The 18,245-nt window shown below is 37.7% G+C and overlaps 1 protein-coding gene across 1 annotated transcript in view; it reads left to right on the top strand.

Annotated features, from left to right (window-relative positions):
• Ipo9 (Importin 9) overlaps positions 1-18,245 on the top strand; it is a 358,080-nt gene that overhangs the window by 300,600 nt on the left and 39,235 nt on the right. The window contains exons 20-21 of the mRNA XM_090372279.1: positions 2,356-2,529; positions 11,003-11,169. Of these exons, the coding sequence (XP_090228405.1) occupies positions 2,356-2,529; positions 11,003-11,169 (341 nt within the window). The remainder of the gene's footprint in view (positions 1-2,355; positions 2,530-11,002; positions 11,170-18,245) is intronic.

Below are 18,245 nucleotides of genomic sequence, written 5' to 3'. Positions count from 1 at the left end.
CTTGGACATTAAGCCTGATATACCATCATCAATATCATTTATAAATGCAGAAAACAACAATGAACCCAACACTGAACCCTGAGGGACTCCACTAATAACATTAGTCCCCGAAGAGCAGTGTCCATTGATTACTACTCTCTGTGTTCTCCCACTCAACCATCCCTTTATCCATAGCAGCAATTTGCTTCTGCCACACTTCTCCAATTTGTGCAGCAGTCTTCCATATGAACAGTATCAAAGGCCTTTCTAAGATCCAAATATATGATATTAAAGTTATTCTTTGCATCCAGTTCCTTTGTGATTACATCATAGTATCCAATCAAATTGGTCAGACAATATACCTCAACTTAACAAACCCATGCTGTGTCCGAGCTATTACTGAAGTCTTGTGTAGATGATCCTGCAATGCTTCTTTAACCCGTTCCTCCCTTAATTTCCCTTTAACAGAAGTTAAACTAACAGGTCTGTAATTACCTGTGTCTCCCTTTGATCCTCCTTTGTGGATTGGGGTCACATTTGCACATCTACAGTCCATGGGTGCCTTCCCCTGAGTCCAAGGAAGCTCTCATAATTATGGCTAAGGGTTTGCTTACTTCCTTTGCCACCTCCTTTATTATAACTGGATAAATTCCATCCACCTGCCTTTCTTATGTTTATTTTCAACAGTTTCTCCTCCACTTTACTCTCAATTATTACAAGATTATCTAGCATACTGCCAGAGTTGAATACACCTCAGGCATTCCCCTCCCTGAATAATTCCTCATGTGTGAATGTAGATGCAAAATATTCATTTAGTTTGTTAGCTACCTGAGCTGGATCATCAACGGTTGAACCATCGATATCAAGTGGACTAATCTGATTCATCCCCTTCCTTCTAGAGTTTACATAGATAAAGAACTCTTTGCTGTTTTTCTTTGCATCCTTTGTCCAAGATTTCTCATAATCTGCCTTCGCCTGCCTAACCTCCTTTGTGACTTGGTTACATACCGGCTTATATCTGTCATAGGCTTCTGTGTCACCTGTTATTTTATATGTATCCCATGCATTTCTCTTCTCTGTCACATGTCTAATTAGTTCATCTGACATCCATTTAGGCCTAAATCTTGAACAATATTTCTTAGTTGGTATGAAAAGCCTAGTAGCTTCGAAGATTAATTCTTTGAATGCTCCCCATTTTGAATTTGCTGTTGGTAATATACTCAGTTTGTCCCACAGTATAGAATTTAAATACTGTCTCAGACTACTTGTTGCCAAATGAGGATAACAGATACCAAATACTTTTGTTGTATTAATCCAAAACAAGTGCTGGCTAATTTTGATAATACACTTTATAAAGTACAACTATTAGTGCAGGTGTAGGCAAATCCCTGTTTAATGCACAGCGAGATAGCAAGCCTTGTCTGAGTGCACATATAGGGGGGGTATGAAAATTCACATAAAATTAAATGCATTTTTATATTAACTATTTTGTATAGTTACTGTGCAGTCATTCAGCAAGCCCTGCCCTGAATGCAGTTAAACAATAGGCAAATTAACATAGAAAATTAAATGGAGAAAGTTTGCCAGATGTTATCATAGCTGCATTCGTTAACCGTCTAGTTAATATCTGCCACAACAAAACTAAATGATTATTAATATTTTAAATGGGAATTATGAAAATTGTGCACATTTTTTAATACTAATATCTGTCTAAAAATTTTCTCTTGGTTAATTAATAATGATATGTTTGAATCTGTTTAAATCAAAATGGATATATTTTGTTCCATTGAATTTCAATTAACTAGGCATTTACTGCATAGAAATGAAATGGCCATGTGCGTGCACGTGTGTTGTGCCGTGGGTTAAACTTAAATTCTGCAAAAAAAAAAAAAAAAAAACTTACCTTACTACACAGAATTCTTTATTATCTGAAACTCATTCCTGGAAGACTGCACATGTTTGGGAAACTAGCCCATGAAAGAGCTTAAAGAAACACACACACACACACACACACACACACACACACACACACACACACACACACACACACACACACACACACACACACACACACAGTAATAATAATAGTTATCCAAGTCTGTTATACTCAATGGAGCCTTCAAATCACTGTGATATATCTATCAGTCTTGGGATATCAGCCTTCCAATTAATAACACCCTCTATGCATGCTCCTGCTATTTAGTTTTCTTTTCTAAAAATAATTCTAATTGTGAATGCATAGTTTTATTAAAAAACAAACAAAAAAAGTTCATCTAGTTCATGTACTGCAAATGAAGTAATAAATAATATTAATGCCCATTAAAACCATTTGTGATGAAAGCTAGAATGTATTTATTACTGTTATTTTTACATCAGGTAGCTCAACATCTTCTTGATCCTAAAACACCTGAATCATCTGCTGCTTTTGTGGGTCGCCTTGTATCTGCATTAATTGCCAAAGCAGGACCAGCACTGGGAGAGAACACTGATCTTTTGTTGAGAGCTGTTTTAAGCAAGATGCAACAGACAGAAACTGTCAGTGTTATCCAGGTAATTAAGGGTTCAGCTAATATTTTGTTATATTTATTTGTGTGTATGTGTCATTGATAATAGTTCCATTGTTGCTTGTCAAATAAAAAAAAAATTGTGTTGTAATTCATATCCACTCAAATGTGCTATTGCAAAAAACTATAGTTTTATTTGGTTTTTTCATTTTGTCATTTCAGTAAATGCAGAATATGTAATGCGTCTTGTTAAAACTATACTTTTTTTTTTAAGCTTAATCTATGTTAAGAAGGAAGAGAGGATATTATGAAACACAAGCATGGCTTCTCACACGTATATTTTAGAATTTAATTATGCTTGATAGTTAAGCAGTCAAATTCTATTATGGTACTTATGTTTCTGTACTAAAAATTATTTTAGGATGCTAGGTAAATGAAAACTAAATTGTGATTTACACATACTGCACAATTTGAATGGTTGTAGGTGTAGTTGTGAAATAAAGAAAGTAGCATAGATAACACCCATTAGTTAAATGCTAAAAAAGTTAGTCCATGCCTGATCACTTGGAATAACTTATCTTTGCCCATGCTTGAGAAATATTTATTGTACTGACCTCCACTGCCAGTAAACCTTGAGGCATACAAGAGTCAGTCAGTAATTTCTGCATAGCTCTCAATATTTTCTAAAGTGTGAATTGTGTTTATGTAATTTTTGTTTGTTGAACACTTCACCAATAAACTCATTTCACACTACAATAAGCAACAGGAGTGAAACTGACACACAATTGCAGCTGTCCAAATTGTTGCCTAAGGAATAGAGAAAATCTATCTGTGAAAATTGGGGGGGGGGGGGAAAAAAAAAACCACGTGGCAATGAGAAATATTCCTTACTTTTCACTGTAATGTAGAAATGAAAACTTGTTCCCAAGAGTACATGTGAAATCTGCATGCAAATACCACTCTTTGCAAGAGGTTTTCCTATGAAATTTTCTTTCTTATGAATGATAGAATTGCAATCTCTTACTGACCGCATTTGTTTTTTTGTTGATGAATCTGTTGTTGAGGGCAAACCTTGATCTGGAAGCTTTAACATGCTACAAGGTCAAGGTGTGTTTGTTTCAGTTGCGGTCTCCAGGGTTCCCCCTATATGCTGCTATAGCATCTGAAGAGGTGAAGGCCGGCAAGTGTGTGTAAGTATTTGTCTTGTTGTGTTGAGTTGTTGGCACTGGCAACTTTGCAGGCAGGGGACACCTGGTTCCCTGCCCCCTGACTCCCAACCTTGGCCACAAGGCGGCGTGCCAGGGTCCACTTTCTAGCTGAGACTCGTACTGAGACTATCAGGCAAGCCTGGGAACCCCAAGGTGTTTAGGGAAAGGAAGTGGGGATAAGAATTGAAGTACGGGGATTGGAAGGGATGGGGAGGTTGGATAGAAGATAAGGGGAAGAGATAGACCTCCCATAAGATAGAAAAGTTTACAATAGTGTATAGAATGAAAAAAAAAGAAAAGAAAAATACAAAAAAAAAAAAAATAATAAAATATAACAAAAAATAAATAAATAAAAGAATAATAATAAAATAAAAAAAATTCAACAAAATAAATAAGTTAAAATAAAAAAAAATAAAATATAATAAAATAAAACACAATAAAAAAAAATACAATAAAAAAATAGGGGGGGAAAAAAAAACCTGCTACTACTGACAATTACTGAAAAAATCCAGAACCGTAGCAAGGAGATTGAAGACTGGTTTGTGATCACATTGCATGTATTTTTGGTGTGCAGACAGAAAAGAGAAGACATTTCCTTTTTAACGATGAATCTTTGCAATTGATGAAGTATTGGCATAGTGTTTTAAACTTTGATTAAAATAGTCTGGACTCAAGAATGTAACAGGAGCCAAGCAAAATGAAACAGTGAAACTCCATGGCATCATTAGCCACCTTCCATGCATTTCTTTGCAATCATTGGGCTCTACAAGGTTATATGGTCAATAGAGAACGTTTCATTTCTATGGAAACTTTTGAGACTTGCACTGTGAATGAAGCAATCAGACCTGTTAAAGAGAGGACAATGACAGTGCATCTTCTCACAAAGTCTATATGGTGATTGAGTCATTGCATAGATATTACTGGGAGATTTTACAATGTCTATCTTAGTCCTCCACATTTTGATTTGTTTCTCCAAGTTGGAACTCTTGGGAAGGGGATGAGATCTCCCACCCTATATGAATTCAATCTAGCTATGGACAACACTGCACAAACATGCACCATGAAAAAATGTGTCATTAGCCATCTTTCCCAATTATTGTACTAAAGTACATGTAAAGACCTTCAATATAATCAGGAAGATTATATTGAAGGTCTTTAAATGTACTTTACTCAGATTTGCATTTCTTCCAGTAATTTATGAACACCTGCTGTGCAGAGCTTATTAACTGACCCTCACACACCCACAGCAGTTTATGATGGTTCACAAACTGTTATTGGATCAAGTTATTCATACACCAAAGCACTCTCGTCCAGTACGGAATAGCTCAATAACTTTTTTTAATATTTCCTTCAAAATTTGCAAGAAAATAATAACAATATACCACAGCCAAGATTTTAACAACTACATGCTGCCCACAGCCACTTATTGATCAAACCTGTTGACTTCATATCAAAAACATTCTTCCTAAATAATGCATTGTCAATAGCCAATCACGTTACTGCAGTGTATTATACCCAAAATAACTATGTGCAGTTAAAATAACTCTACTTTATCTCCAGGTTAGACACATTTGAAAGAATATAATATACGTAGATTCCTTAAATACCCTTCAAAACATAAAAACCCTCTATTCATCCAGTCTGTTGGGAAATCTAACATGCTTCAGCTTTAATGTAGATGAGACCAGACCTTTTTCTTTTTCTTGTTTTTTTTTTTTTTTTTTTAACTAATTACTGACAATATTAAAATTCAGAAGCGAAAAGTGCATAGGTGGTAAACTGTCAAGAGATTGCACCAGAGTCCTCGGGTTGGATAGATGAGTAAGTTCCATCACAACATGTCTTTTGGAAAAATTTGTACTAAATTGAATTGCATCAAAAAAAAAAAAAAAGTGTTTTTTTTTTTTTTTTTTTTTTTTATGTGAACCCCAAACACGAGAGGTATTAGAACCTATAGTACTTAGTACCGTGCTTGGATTGGAGGTTGAGAAGATGAAAGAAGATATTTGTTGACATTGGACTTGAACTTCTGTAGATTGTAATTTTCAGGAAATATGTATGAAGGAGGGTTGTTCCAGAAAACGGCAGTTGAATAAATAAATGAGGAAGATGAAAAGTTGGTTCTGTGGTTTTGAAGTTGTACAGTAAATGGACATTGGCTGGTGGCGGCACGTGTTCAGACTGTATTGAAAGAGAGAGCGGGAATTATAGAAGCCAATTCAGAAGAACAGTGCCCATGTAAGTATTTGTAGAAGAGGCATGCAGCAGAAACAGTACGTCTATGAGAAAGCGAGTGGAGAGACTCCGTTAGAGATGAATCATTAATTAACCTAGCTGCCCTCTCCTGAATGGAATCAAGAAGCCTGAGAGAGGTTTTGGGGGCACCACCCCAGATGTGGAAACAATATTCCATGGCAGGGTGGATTTGCGATTTATACAGAGTGAGCAATTGTTTGGAAGAAAAGTAAAGACGAGAGCGAAAGAGAAAACCAAGTTTTTTAGATGCAGAGGAAGCAATATTTGTAATGTGCTTGTGCCAAGAGAGATTAGAAGTCAGGGTAATCCCCAAAAGAGATATATCATTTTGCCTAGAAATCGGAGTGTCACTAAAGATAAGCATAGGAGCAGAAGAATCCTTTTTGCGAGATATAAGACAAGACTGAGTTTTAGAAGGGTTGAAATCAACTAAGTTGTCTTTGCCCCACTGGAGAATTACCTGAAGATCGGCATTTAAGGAATTGGTAGCAGATTTTTGAGAAGTTGAAGCTGATTGAGCAGGACAAGGTTTCTCAAAATGGAAAGTGGAATGCAATGTGCTATCATCAGCAAAACTATGGATAGGATTGCCAGGCAATGGAAGAAGGTCATTAATATACAAGAGGAAAAGAGTGGGGGAAAGAACTGAACCTTGGGGGACACCGGCATTAGTGGAGAAGTTAGAAGACAGAGAGCCATCTACCATCACCCTCAGTGAGCGATCAGAGAGAAAACTGGATAACCAATTACTAAAAACAGTTGGCAAACCATAAGATGGAAGCTTGTTTAGAAGACCTTTATGCCAAACTTGATCAAAAGCCTTTGAGATGTCAAGAGCAACTACTTGTGTTTCACCGAACTTTTCCATTCAATTAGTCCATAAATAGGTAACATAAGCCGGAATATCACCAGTGGATTGACACTGACGGAATCCATACTGGTGATCGTTGAGCAGACAGAAGGTGTCTAGGTAGTTTAAGAGTTGGCGGTTAATTGATTTCTCCATTACTTTAGAAAGAGTAGAAGTAATTGCAATGGGACGAAAATTGGATGGGAGGGATTTGTCACCCTTTTTAGGAACTGGCTGGATATGAGCAAATTTCCAAGCAGAAGGAAAAACACCTTTGGAATAAGAAAGTGAAAAAAGGCGGCAAAGAATAGGAGTAAGTTCAGGAGCACAGGTTTTGAGAACAAGTGGAGAAATACCATCAGGACCTGGAGCTTTCTTAGCATCAAGATTCATCAAAATCCTTCTGATATCCTTTTGACGGAAGACCACAGGAGGCATTGAATGGAGTGTGTTGAGAATGGTGGGAGGTGTTTTACCAAGATCATTAATACATGAGCTGGAAAAAAAATGGGATGCTAGCAGGTCAGGTTTATCCTTGGCTGAAGTGACAACAGAACCATCTGGTTTGGACAGAGGTGGGAGCAGAGATGGGCAAAAGTTGTGGCCAACAGCTTTGGCAAGAGACCAGAATGCTCGGCTACCATTAGGGCAAGAAGCAAGTTTTCTACTCTTAGCCTGTTCAAACACTAGTTTGGACTGATTATTATCTACTATGAGAGCTTTGGTGTAGACAGAAACATGCGAGCTTTGGTGTAGGCAGAAAATGAAACTGAAGAATTAGAAACAAGCCAGTTATGATATGCAGCATTCTTCTCTTGAACAGCCTTAGCACATTTATTGGAAAACCAAGGTTTAGATAAAGGACGAGATTTTAAGGTGGAGTGTGGGATAAAGGATTCCATTCCTGCAAGAATAATTTCACTGACACGATCTGAGCAAACGTTGACATCAGAAGTTTTGAAACAGTAATCCGACCAAGGAAAAGAAGAAAGGAAGTCTCGCAGGTCATCCCATTTTGCATTCTTGTAATGCCAGACAACACTAGGTTGGGAATAGCCATGAGATAAAGGTTCCATTGGAGAAGAGACAATCACCAAGTTGTGATCTGAAGTGCCTAAAAGACCTCTCACTTCGACCGTGTACTTAGAAGGGTTGTTTGTGAGAAAAAGATCAAACGTATTGGCTGTATGATTAGGATTGTCCTGTATTCTTGTAGGTAAATGAACAATCTGTGCTAGGTCATTAATAATTGCAAAAGCCTCAGCATCTCGACCTGTTGGGTCGGTGTGACTAGAAAATGGAAGCCAGCTGGAGTTGTGAACGTTAAAATCACCAAGGAAAATTACCTCACCGTTAGGAAAGTTGGACTGGAGAAAGTCAAGTTACAAAGAGAGGAAGTCAAAGAACTCCAAGTGATTAGTGGAGTTGGGAGAACGGTAGAGACAACAGATGAATTTGACACAATGAGGTAGAGAGATTTTAAGCCAGAGAAGATCAAAGAGAAGAGATTCCAAATTGCCAAGTCTCTGACAGGGAAATCAGAACAGACATATGCACAAGTACCACCTTTGAGGCGAAAGGAATCATACAGCGAATAATTTGGGCATCTAAGATGAGCAGTAGTTGAATCAACCGATAACTGAGATTCTGTCAGAAAAAGTACATGGGGTTTGGCAGACTGCAAGTGGAAATGGACATCGTTGAGATTAGAATTGAGACCACGTATATTTGTGAAATGAATTAGTAAGTGCTTGGGAGATTTGGATCTTTTCGCAGATAAGCTTGCTCTATTAGTTTGACAATTCATGGTGTATTCAATAGTAAGAAAAAATGGGTGGGACATGCTGTATGAAGTAATGAAATTTTTGGATATGGTGTACACGTAGTAAGAATATACCCAGATCCTTGACATAACGTGGCCTGGACAATGCTCCCCGCATACACACTACTCGGACTCCCTCCAGTCACTATCTGGCAGAGTAGAGGTAGCAAGATTATACACTAGCTGATCCGGAAGCCTCCTAGAGAGTTACCAATAGGTTCGGTCCGGTGTACTAACTAGTGGCCGGCCTGCAAACACCGTTTTAGAGCTGTACCCTAGAAATGTAAGGAATATTGGATCTCGCCACGACGTTCATCATAACCTCAAAAGTTATCAATCATACTGCATGATGGAAGAGAAAGGGAAGGGCTGACCGGAACTTAGCTCTAGAGACTAAACATGGGTTGCACCACTTCAAACCTCCAATAAGCAAAGTGGTGGTATTTCACCGGTTGATGAGAGTCATCTACCACCTAGTACTGCCTGGTAACATAGAAGGGCGGCGTTCCTCCATGTGGGCGCCACACCTCGACCCCTGCTTACGTTGGTTCACACCTGGGTGGTCACCCACCATGTACTTGTGCATGGAAGTTATATCCAGGATTACTAACAGTCCCACCATCGTGAAGGTGCAGGCAGAGGATTTGGCTGTCACAGACTGTCCGGACTTTGCCGAAATTGGGTCCACTTGACTTGAGTGTCACTCGAATATCAGTTCCATCAGTGTTTTAGACTCCCAGGTAGCAAGTACAGCTTGTCTGGCATATCTGAGAGAATGTCTGTGACAACCTCAAGGATCAAATCATAGGAAATGATTTGGTCCTTGGTTTATCATAGGAAAATCTAAAATCTGCACTGTTGAAAAATAAATGTTAAAAAGTTACCTGTTCAATATAGTTCAAATTAAAACGCTTGGATGACATCGGCTTTCTTTGAATTTGAACTGTTTCATCATGAATTATCGAAAAATTCTTCTTTTGGACAGTTGCACATTGGAAAGGGGGGGGGTGTAAAAAAGATTTAAAAAACTTGAAAATTGTATCAGTTTTTGAAATGAGCTCTTATACCATGTGGATAATGCAAAATTTGTTTATTACATAAGTGATATTTCAGGATCTTTTGCTGGATCCCATCATCAGACCATACAAGACTAAAATAATTTCCTTGTTATATTTCCACGGTTTGATGGAAGAAACTTGTTTCTTCCATCAAACCATGATTTGAAGGATAATACAGAATTTCAAATCAATTCAGAATTGATTTTTCTTAAAATGACTGCTTGTCTTGAAAAGATAAGCTGCACAATAACATTACTGGGTACAGTGGAAAAGGTTTGGAACAGAGTGTTTGAGAAAGCCACTTTAATGTTTTCATCATGCAGGATTTGATACAGAAACTTTTAGGCCTGATTCTGTTAAAACCAGTACCAACGAGGGAAGTGCCTTTATCAGAATGGATTTGTAAAACAAATCACACAAATTTCACTCAGTATGATTTAGTTGTTTATGCTGTAGTTGGTGACATGATCACATCACAGATGTTAGCAGATAATAACACTATTAATGAAGTGAAGTATTAAATGGGGGAACAAGATGACGAAATTGAAGATATACCACTGAAAGTTCTGACTTTTAGTGAAGCACTTCAAGCATGTAAGTTTTTGAATCATTTTTATAGGAATACAAAGCCAATATTAATATTGTTTCACAAGTTTTCAAAACTTGAATGTGATTTGGAAAAGCACTCCTGGTTGAAAGGGAAAAATTAACAGATTATATCTCTTAGACAATACTGTCACAGCCTTATTAAATATGCAACCTACTGTGCATACATAAGTGTTTTTTTTTTTTTTTTTTTTTTTGTTTTAATGTACATTCATAGTGTGGAGTCTATGTATGAAACTTTATTTAATGTAACCAGCATCATAATGATTGTGTGATATGTATGTATTTTCTGTTTGTTAATTAAATTTTATTATTACAAATTATTTATTATTATAAATTATTTCTACAAATTTAATTGCAATTTTGAAAAAAGAATGTTAACTTTGATTATAATGTCAAGATTATTGCAGTTTGCTGAAACACCAGTTTACCATTGACACTGTTTGTCCCCCCCCCCCCCCCTCAGTGTTTGTATGTATCCAAACCATGTGAATTTATACACATCAAGTACATTTAAAGCATTATTTTTAAAATGTAGTTTCTACATAGTTCCAGTATTGGTAAATAGTATACGTTTTGTTATTTAAAAAGAATATATTTATTTATTGTTATGATTAAAGAGGCCTGTGCACTCTGGATTCATTATTAATATCAAATTACTAATTAGTAATTTGATATTAATTATTTTTGGTTATTACTATTTTTTTTTCCTTTTTTAGAGTTTGGTAATGGTATTTGCCCATCTGATTCATAGCCAGATAGATGCAGTTTTAGAGTTTCTGTCCAGTGTTCCAGGGCCCACAGGAAAATCTGCATTAGAATTTGTTCTTACAGAGTGGTGCTCTTGTCAACAGTTATTCTTTGGTGTATATGAAAACAAAGTCAGGTAAACTTGCTTGATTGTCTTTACTTTATTTTTTGTTCTCTTGTAAATTTTTTTTTGCTATTTTTACTGCTGTTAAGATTGACAGGTAAAGCAGCTGAAATGAAACATTACATTGGTTATTCATTAAATATATGTGTGGATAGATGTGCGGAAGTTTGCCTTTAGCCAGTGGTTGGTTGGTTGCTGAAACAAACTTCCATCTGTCGTTATATAAGTTGATAGCTTAAACAGATTCAAGGCAGAACTAGACAAACATTTGGAGCAAGTGGATGGGTGAAATGAGGATTTTTTTTTTTTTTTTTTTTTTGGGCTGATGCTATATAAGCTTGCTTTCTTGCATCATGTGCCCTTGCTAATGCTAAAAAAGTATCAACAATTGGCTTCCATCTGTTTGTTGGTTGGCAGCTCTTCTAGCCTCTGCCACAGTATATCTCTCACACTTTCTCCCCCCCCCCCTCCAGTCATCCTCTACATCCTTTGGTCTATCCTTTTTGCTCCTACCATGGGGTTTCCACCTTGCAACTACTCTTATTAGTATTAGCATTAGTTGAGGCATATGATGCAAAAAAGTTCAGCTTTAAATTTATTTAAGCTGTCAACTTCCACAACAACAGATTGTAGTCTGTTCCAGCAATCAACTACCTGCTGGCTAAAGGCAAACTTCTGCACATCTATTCTACAACTGTCTTTCCTCGGTTTGAATCTATGCCCCCTCGGGTTCTTAATCTGAGCAAGCAGAAGTATCCCATCGGCGTTGAGCCTGCTCAAGCCATTCAAGGCCTTATGCACCTCAGTCAGATCACCTTGCAGGTGCCTAGTCTCCAGATGCTGCAACTTGCAGAACTTAAACCTCTCTTGGTAAGAGCACCCCTTTGTTCCTCTCACCAATCTGGTTGCCCTTCTCTGTACTCGTTCTAGCAACTCTACATCCTTCCTAAAATGTGTGCAGTACTCAAGGTGTGGCCTGACCATTGCCTTATACAAGGGGATAATTATCTCCTTGTCTCTGCTAGCAAAATTCCTATATATCATTGACAAAACTCCATGACCTGCTCTGGCAGCCCATCTGCACTGCTCAGAGAACTTCATATATGACGGCACAATTACCCCCAGGTCTTTTTCATTTTCCATCTCCTTGAGTGTAGTACCACACAGTTGGTATGTTTCTCTTGGGTTACTGCTACTCATATACAGTACTTTGCATTTGTCAGTGTTAAACTTTAGTTGCCACTTCTCAGCTCATATGCCTAACTTTTCTAGATCCTGTTGCAGTAGCATACTGTCTTTACTGTCATTAACAACCCTGCCAACCTGTGTATCATCTGCAAACTTGGACATTAAGCCTGATATACCTTCATCAATGTTATTGATAAATACACAAAACAACAATGGGCCCAGCACAGAACCCTGAGGGACTCCACTAATAACATTAGTCCACGAAGAGCAGTGTCCATTGGTTACCACTCTCTGCTGTCTCCCACTCAGCCATCCCTTTATCCATTGCAACAACTTGCTCTTAATACCATACTGCTCCAATTTGTAAAGCAGTCTTCCATGTGCAACAGTATCAAAAGTTTTCCTGAAATCCAAGTACAGTCAGTTCTGGTGTAACATGGTTTATGTGTCCCTAAAAATCTCAGTGTTATGGCATTTTGCGCATTAAAAATAACAGTGCTTATGGAAAAAATAGGAATGGGGCAGAGCACTCAAAAAAATGTTCAGTGTGGTAAGTAAAACACTAAAAAAAAATTAGAAACCCAATAAAATTGCTAACTTAGATTTAAACATCTTAAATTTTTAATATATACATACAAATTAATATTTCTGTTCACTGACTTTTTTTTTTATTGAAAAATTTAAACTAAAAAAGATAAGCAATCAATAACGACGAATATGGTACGCACAAATTGCACAAGTGAGATACGGAGTGACAATTTTTACGAGGAATGAAGAGGAGATTCTGAAATTTTATTTGTTTTTTATATGATGGAAGATTTCATGAAAGGGGGGAAACACATTTCACCATAATAAAGTAAATACCCACATAATTACAGCTATCAGTATTATCATAAATGCGATAAGATCGAGTTTACTACCCGTTTTACACTAACAGAAAAGCCCAATAAACCAGGAACTGCAAATTGTTTTTATTGTTTTATGGTAGTGACCTCCAGAAATGTACTCCTCTGCTTATGCTATCACATCTCATGAAATTTCTTTTGAACTGAAAAATGTGAGCTCCTGAAAACATGAGTTGGCCTACAATATCTTGTGAATACAGCGAATCACAACAGTGTCTCTGACCAGTACAAATACAGTAAATGGGAAATATAGCTCTCACACATTTGATTTTTATTTTTAAGCTTCAGAAACTTGTATGTATTGCTGCACAGGTCGCTATGTTGAGCTTGGTGCCAGGTTTTCCACTTGCCTGATGTTACTCGCAGACAGTGCCGGACCAAGGTATTTTTGTGCCCGGGGCAGAAAGATTTTTCATTGCCCTTTTTACTAAGGATATATACATATTTTTTATTTTTATTTTTTTCATGATTTGTAAAATGGTGTCCCGGGCAAGGGCCCTTCTAGCTCATGCCTTAATCCGGCACTGCTTGCATGCGAAACCGTGCACGAGCCATTGTGAAATTCGGTTTGCCAAAATGCATGTTAAAGCAGAACTGACTGTATATAATATTAGCATTAGCATCTGATACAAGAAAGCAAGCTTATGCAGCATCAGCCAAAAAAAAAAAAATAAATAAATAAAAAATAACCACTTCCACTTCACCCCTCTGTTTGTTTGAAATACATGTCCAGCTGAGCCTTAAACTTATTTAGGCTATCAACTTCCACGACAAGGAATGGAAGTCTGTTCCACCAACCAACCAACCAACCAACCACCCCGCTGGCTAAAGGCAAATTTCCACACGTCTATACTACATCTGTCTTTCCTCAATTTGAATTTATGCCCTCTCAGGTGATTATTCTGATCAAGAGGAAGAATCCCATCAGCATTGAGAATATATCAAAATTATTTTTTGCATTTAGTTCTTTTGTGACCACATCACAATATCCGATCAAATTGGTCAGACAAGACTTCACCTTAACAAACCCATGCTCTGTCTGAACTATTACTGCAGTCTTGTCTAGGTGATCCTGCACCACTTCTTTAACCAGTGACTCCATTATTTTCTCCATAACAGAAGTTTAACAGGTCTATAATTATTTGTGTCACCCTTTGAACACCTTTGTGAATTGGGGATACATTTGCACATCTCCAGTCCACAGGGGACCTCCTTTAAATCTAAGGATGCTCTCATAGTTATGGCTAAGGGTTTGCTAACTTCCCTCACTGCCTCCTTTAATGTAACTGGATAGATTCCATCCACCCCAGGTGCCTTTTTTATGTTTAACTTCAACAATTTCTCCTCCACTTTGCTCTCCGTTACTGCAAAATCATTTAGCCCCCTGTTAGAGTTCAGTAAACTTCTCTCCTCCACTTTCTTACAGAATTCCTCATGTATAAATGTAGATGCAAAATACTCATTCATTTTGTCAGCTATCTGAGCAGGATCATCAACAGTTGAAGCACCAACATCAAGTGGATCGATCAGAGTTATCCCTTTCCTTCTAGAGTTTACATAAGTAAAGAAATCTTTGTTGTTTTTCTTTGCCAAGGATTTCTCATAATCAGCCTTCGCTTACCTGACCTCCTTTGTGATTTGATTACAGACTAGCTTATACCTGCCATAGGCTTCTGTGTCACCTGATAATTTATATGCATCCCACATTTCTTCTCTGCCACCACCCTCATTAGTTCATCTGACATCCATTTAGGTCTAAATCTTGAATCTAAAACTAGCGAATTTAGAATTCGCTATTTTAAACATCATCAGTTGATCTCACTGAATAGAATTTAAAAACTGTCTGGGAACACTACACCTTTGTCACCTTTACAAAAACAAAAACCTTCCCTCTGCCCTTGTTGTTAATACATCTTTAAATAAATCCCACATCGGTACACTGTGATCACTGTTACCTGGTCATTCCTTTATCTGCAAATTCTTAATGCATGAATAATCACTACTGATAATCAGATCAAGAGTATTCTCCCTCTGGTTGCCCCTCGAACATGTTGCTGTAGAAAACAATCCTCCAGTAAATCCCCAAAAGTCTTACTAGCATGCGAGTGACCCACCCACAAGATCCAGTCAGTATCTGAAAGTTAAAATCCCTCATTACAAGACATTCTGATTTACTGATCCCTTATATTTCTCTGCACAATTGTTCATTGCACTCATGAGTCTTTTTTTTTTTTTTTTTTTTTTTTTTTATGAAAACTCCAAATACAAGAGGTATTAGAACCTATAATACTTGGTACCGTGCTTGGGTTGGAGGTTGAGAAAACGAAAGAAGATATTTGTTGACATTAGACTTGAACTTCTGTAGACTGTAATTTTCAGAAAAACCATACGAAGGAAGGTTGTTCCTGTTCCAGAAAATGGCAGTTAAATGAATAAATGAGGAAGAAGAAAAATTGGTTCTGTGAGTTTGAAGTTGGACAGTAAATGGATATTGGCTGATGGTGGAACGTGTTCGGACTGTTTTGAAGGAGAGAGCGGGAATAATAGAAACCAATTCAGAAGAACAGTGCCCATGGAAGTATCTGTAGAAAATGGCATGCAGCAGAAACAGTACATCTATGAGACAGCGAGTGAAGAGACTGTTAGAGAGGAGTCAATAATTAGCCTAATTGCCCTCTTCAGAAGCCTGAGAGAGATTTTGGGGGCACCGCCCCAGATGTGGGAACAATATTCCATGATAGGGTGGATTTGTGATCTGTACAGAGTGAACAGCTGTTTGGAAAAAAGTAACACCGAGAGTGAAAGAGAAAACCAAGTTTTTTAGATGCAGAGGAAGCAATATTTGTAATGTGCTTGTGCCAAGAGAGATTAGAAGTCAGGGTAAGCCACAAAAGAGATGTATCAACTTTCCTAGAAATCGGAGTGTCACCAAAGATAAGCATAGGAGCAGAAGAATCCTTTTTGCGATATATAAGACGACTGAGTTTTAGAAGGATTGAAATCAACTAAGTTGTCTTTGTCCCACTGGAGATCGACATTTAAGAAATTGGTAGAAGATATTCGAAAAGTTGAAGCTGATTGAGCAGGGCAAGGTTTCTCAAAATGGAAAGTGGAATGTAATGTGCTATCGTCAGCAAAACTATGGATAGGATTTCCAGTCAATGGAAGAAGGTCATTAATATACGAGAGGAAAAGAGTAGGGGAAAGAACTGAACCTTCGGGGACACCAGGATTAGTGGAGAAGTTAGAAGACAGAGAGCCTTCTAACATCATTCTCAGTGAGCGATCTGAGAAAACTGGATAATCAATTACAAAACACAGTTGGCAAACCATAAGATGAAAGCTTGTTTAGAAGTCCTTTATGCCAAACACAATCAAAAGCCTTTGAGATGTCAAGAGCAACTGCATGTGTTTCACCCAACTTTTCCTTTGAATTTGTCCATAAATGGGTAGGCACCTCTGTAGCCAGGTGGGCAGGAGCAGCGGTGCATACGCTTCTTGATTAGACCGGGGTTCGAGCCCGTGAGCCACCAAATATGGAGGATTCAGAAAGGTCAGGGAATGACCACTGCATATCCCCGGAGCAATATGGCCTTAGTTGCTAATGCTGCTAAAAACCAAATAACAACAACATAAAGGGGTAACATAAGCCAGAATATTACTAGTGGATAGACACTGACGGAATCCATACTGGCGATCGTTCATCAGATGGAAGGTTTCTAGGTAGTTTAAGAGTTGGCGGTTAATTGATTTCTTCATTACTTTAGAAAGAGTAGAAGTAATTGGATGGGAGGGATTTGTCACCCTTTTTTAGGAACTGGCTAGATATGGGCAAATTTCCAAGCAGAAGGAAAACCACCTTTGGAATAAGAAAGTGAAAAAAGGTGGCAAAGAACAGATGTAAATTCAGGAGACAGGTTTTGAGAACAAGTGGAGAAATACCATGAGGACCTGGAGCTTTCTTAGCATCAAGATTCATCAAAATCCTTCTTGACAGAAGACCACAGGAGGCATTGAATGGCACGTGCTAAGAATGGTGGGAATGTTTTACCAAGATCATTAATACGTGAGTTGGAAAAAAAAATGGGATGCCAACAGGTCAGCCTTATCCTTGGCAGAAGTGACAACAGAACCATCTGGTTTTGATAGAGGTGGGAGCAAAGATGGGCAAAAGTTGCAGCCAATAGCTTTGCCAAGAGACCAGAATGCTTGTCTACAATTAGGCAAGAAGCAAGTAAGTTTTCTACTCCTAGCCTGTTCAAAATCTAGTTTGGACTGATTAATAACTGCTTTACAATTGTTGCGAGCTTTGGTGTAGGCAGAAAATGAAACTGAATAATTGGAAACAAGCCATTTATGATATGCAACATTCTTCTCTTGAACAGCCTTAGCACATTTATTGGAAAACCAAGGTTTAGATAAAGGATGAGATTTTAAAGTGGAGTGTGGAACAAAAGGATTCCATTCCTACAAGAATAATTTCACTGACACGATCTGAGCAAACGTTGACATCAGAAATTTTGAAACAGTAATCCAACCAAAGAAAAGAAGAGAAATCTTGCAGGTCATCCCATTTTGCATTCTTGTAATGCCAAACAACACGTGGTTGGGAATAGCCATGAGATAAAAGATGAGGAGAAGAGACAATCACCAAGTTGTGATTTGAGGTGCCTAAAGGAGCACTCACTTGGACTGTGTACTTAGAAGGGTTGTTTGTGAGAAAAAGATCAAGCGTGTTGGCTGTATGGTTAGGATTGTCCAGTATTGTTCGGTCTACTGTTTTCTATATTTATCAATGATATTGATAAAGGTATATCAGGCTTAGTATCAAAGTTTGCAGATGATACAAAGGTTGGCAGGTTTGTTAATAACAGTAATGGCAGTGTGTTACTGCAACAGGATCTAGAAAATTTGGGCAGATAGGCTGAGAAGTGGCAACTGAAGTTTAACATTGACAAATGCAAAGTACTGCATATGGGTAGAAGTAACCCCAGA

Source organism: Mastigoproctus giganteus, chromosome 4 (assembly GCF_048544385.1).
Source record: "Mastigoproctus giganteus isolate SK-2022 chromosome 4, ASM4854438v1, whole genome shotgun sequence".
NCBI classification, from domain to species: domain Eukaryota; kingdom Metazoa; phylum Arthropoda; class Arachnida; order Uropygi; family Thelyphonidae; genus Mastigoproctus; species Mastigoproctus giganteus.
This window is presented reverse-complemented; position numbering and strand designations above follow the sequence as displayed.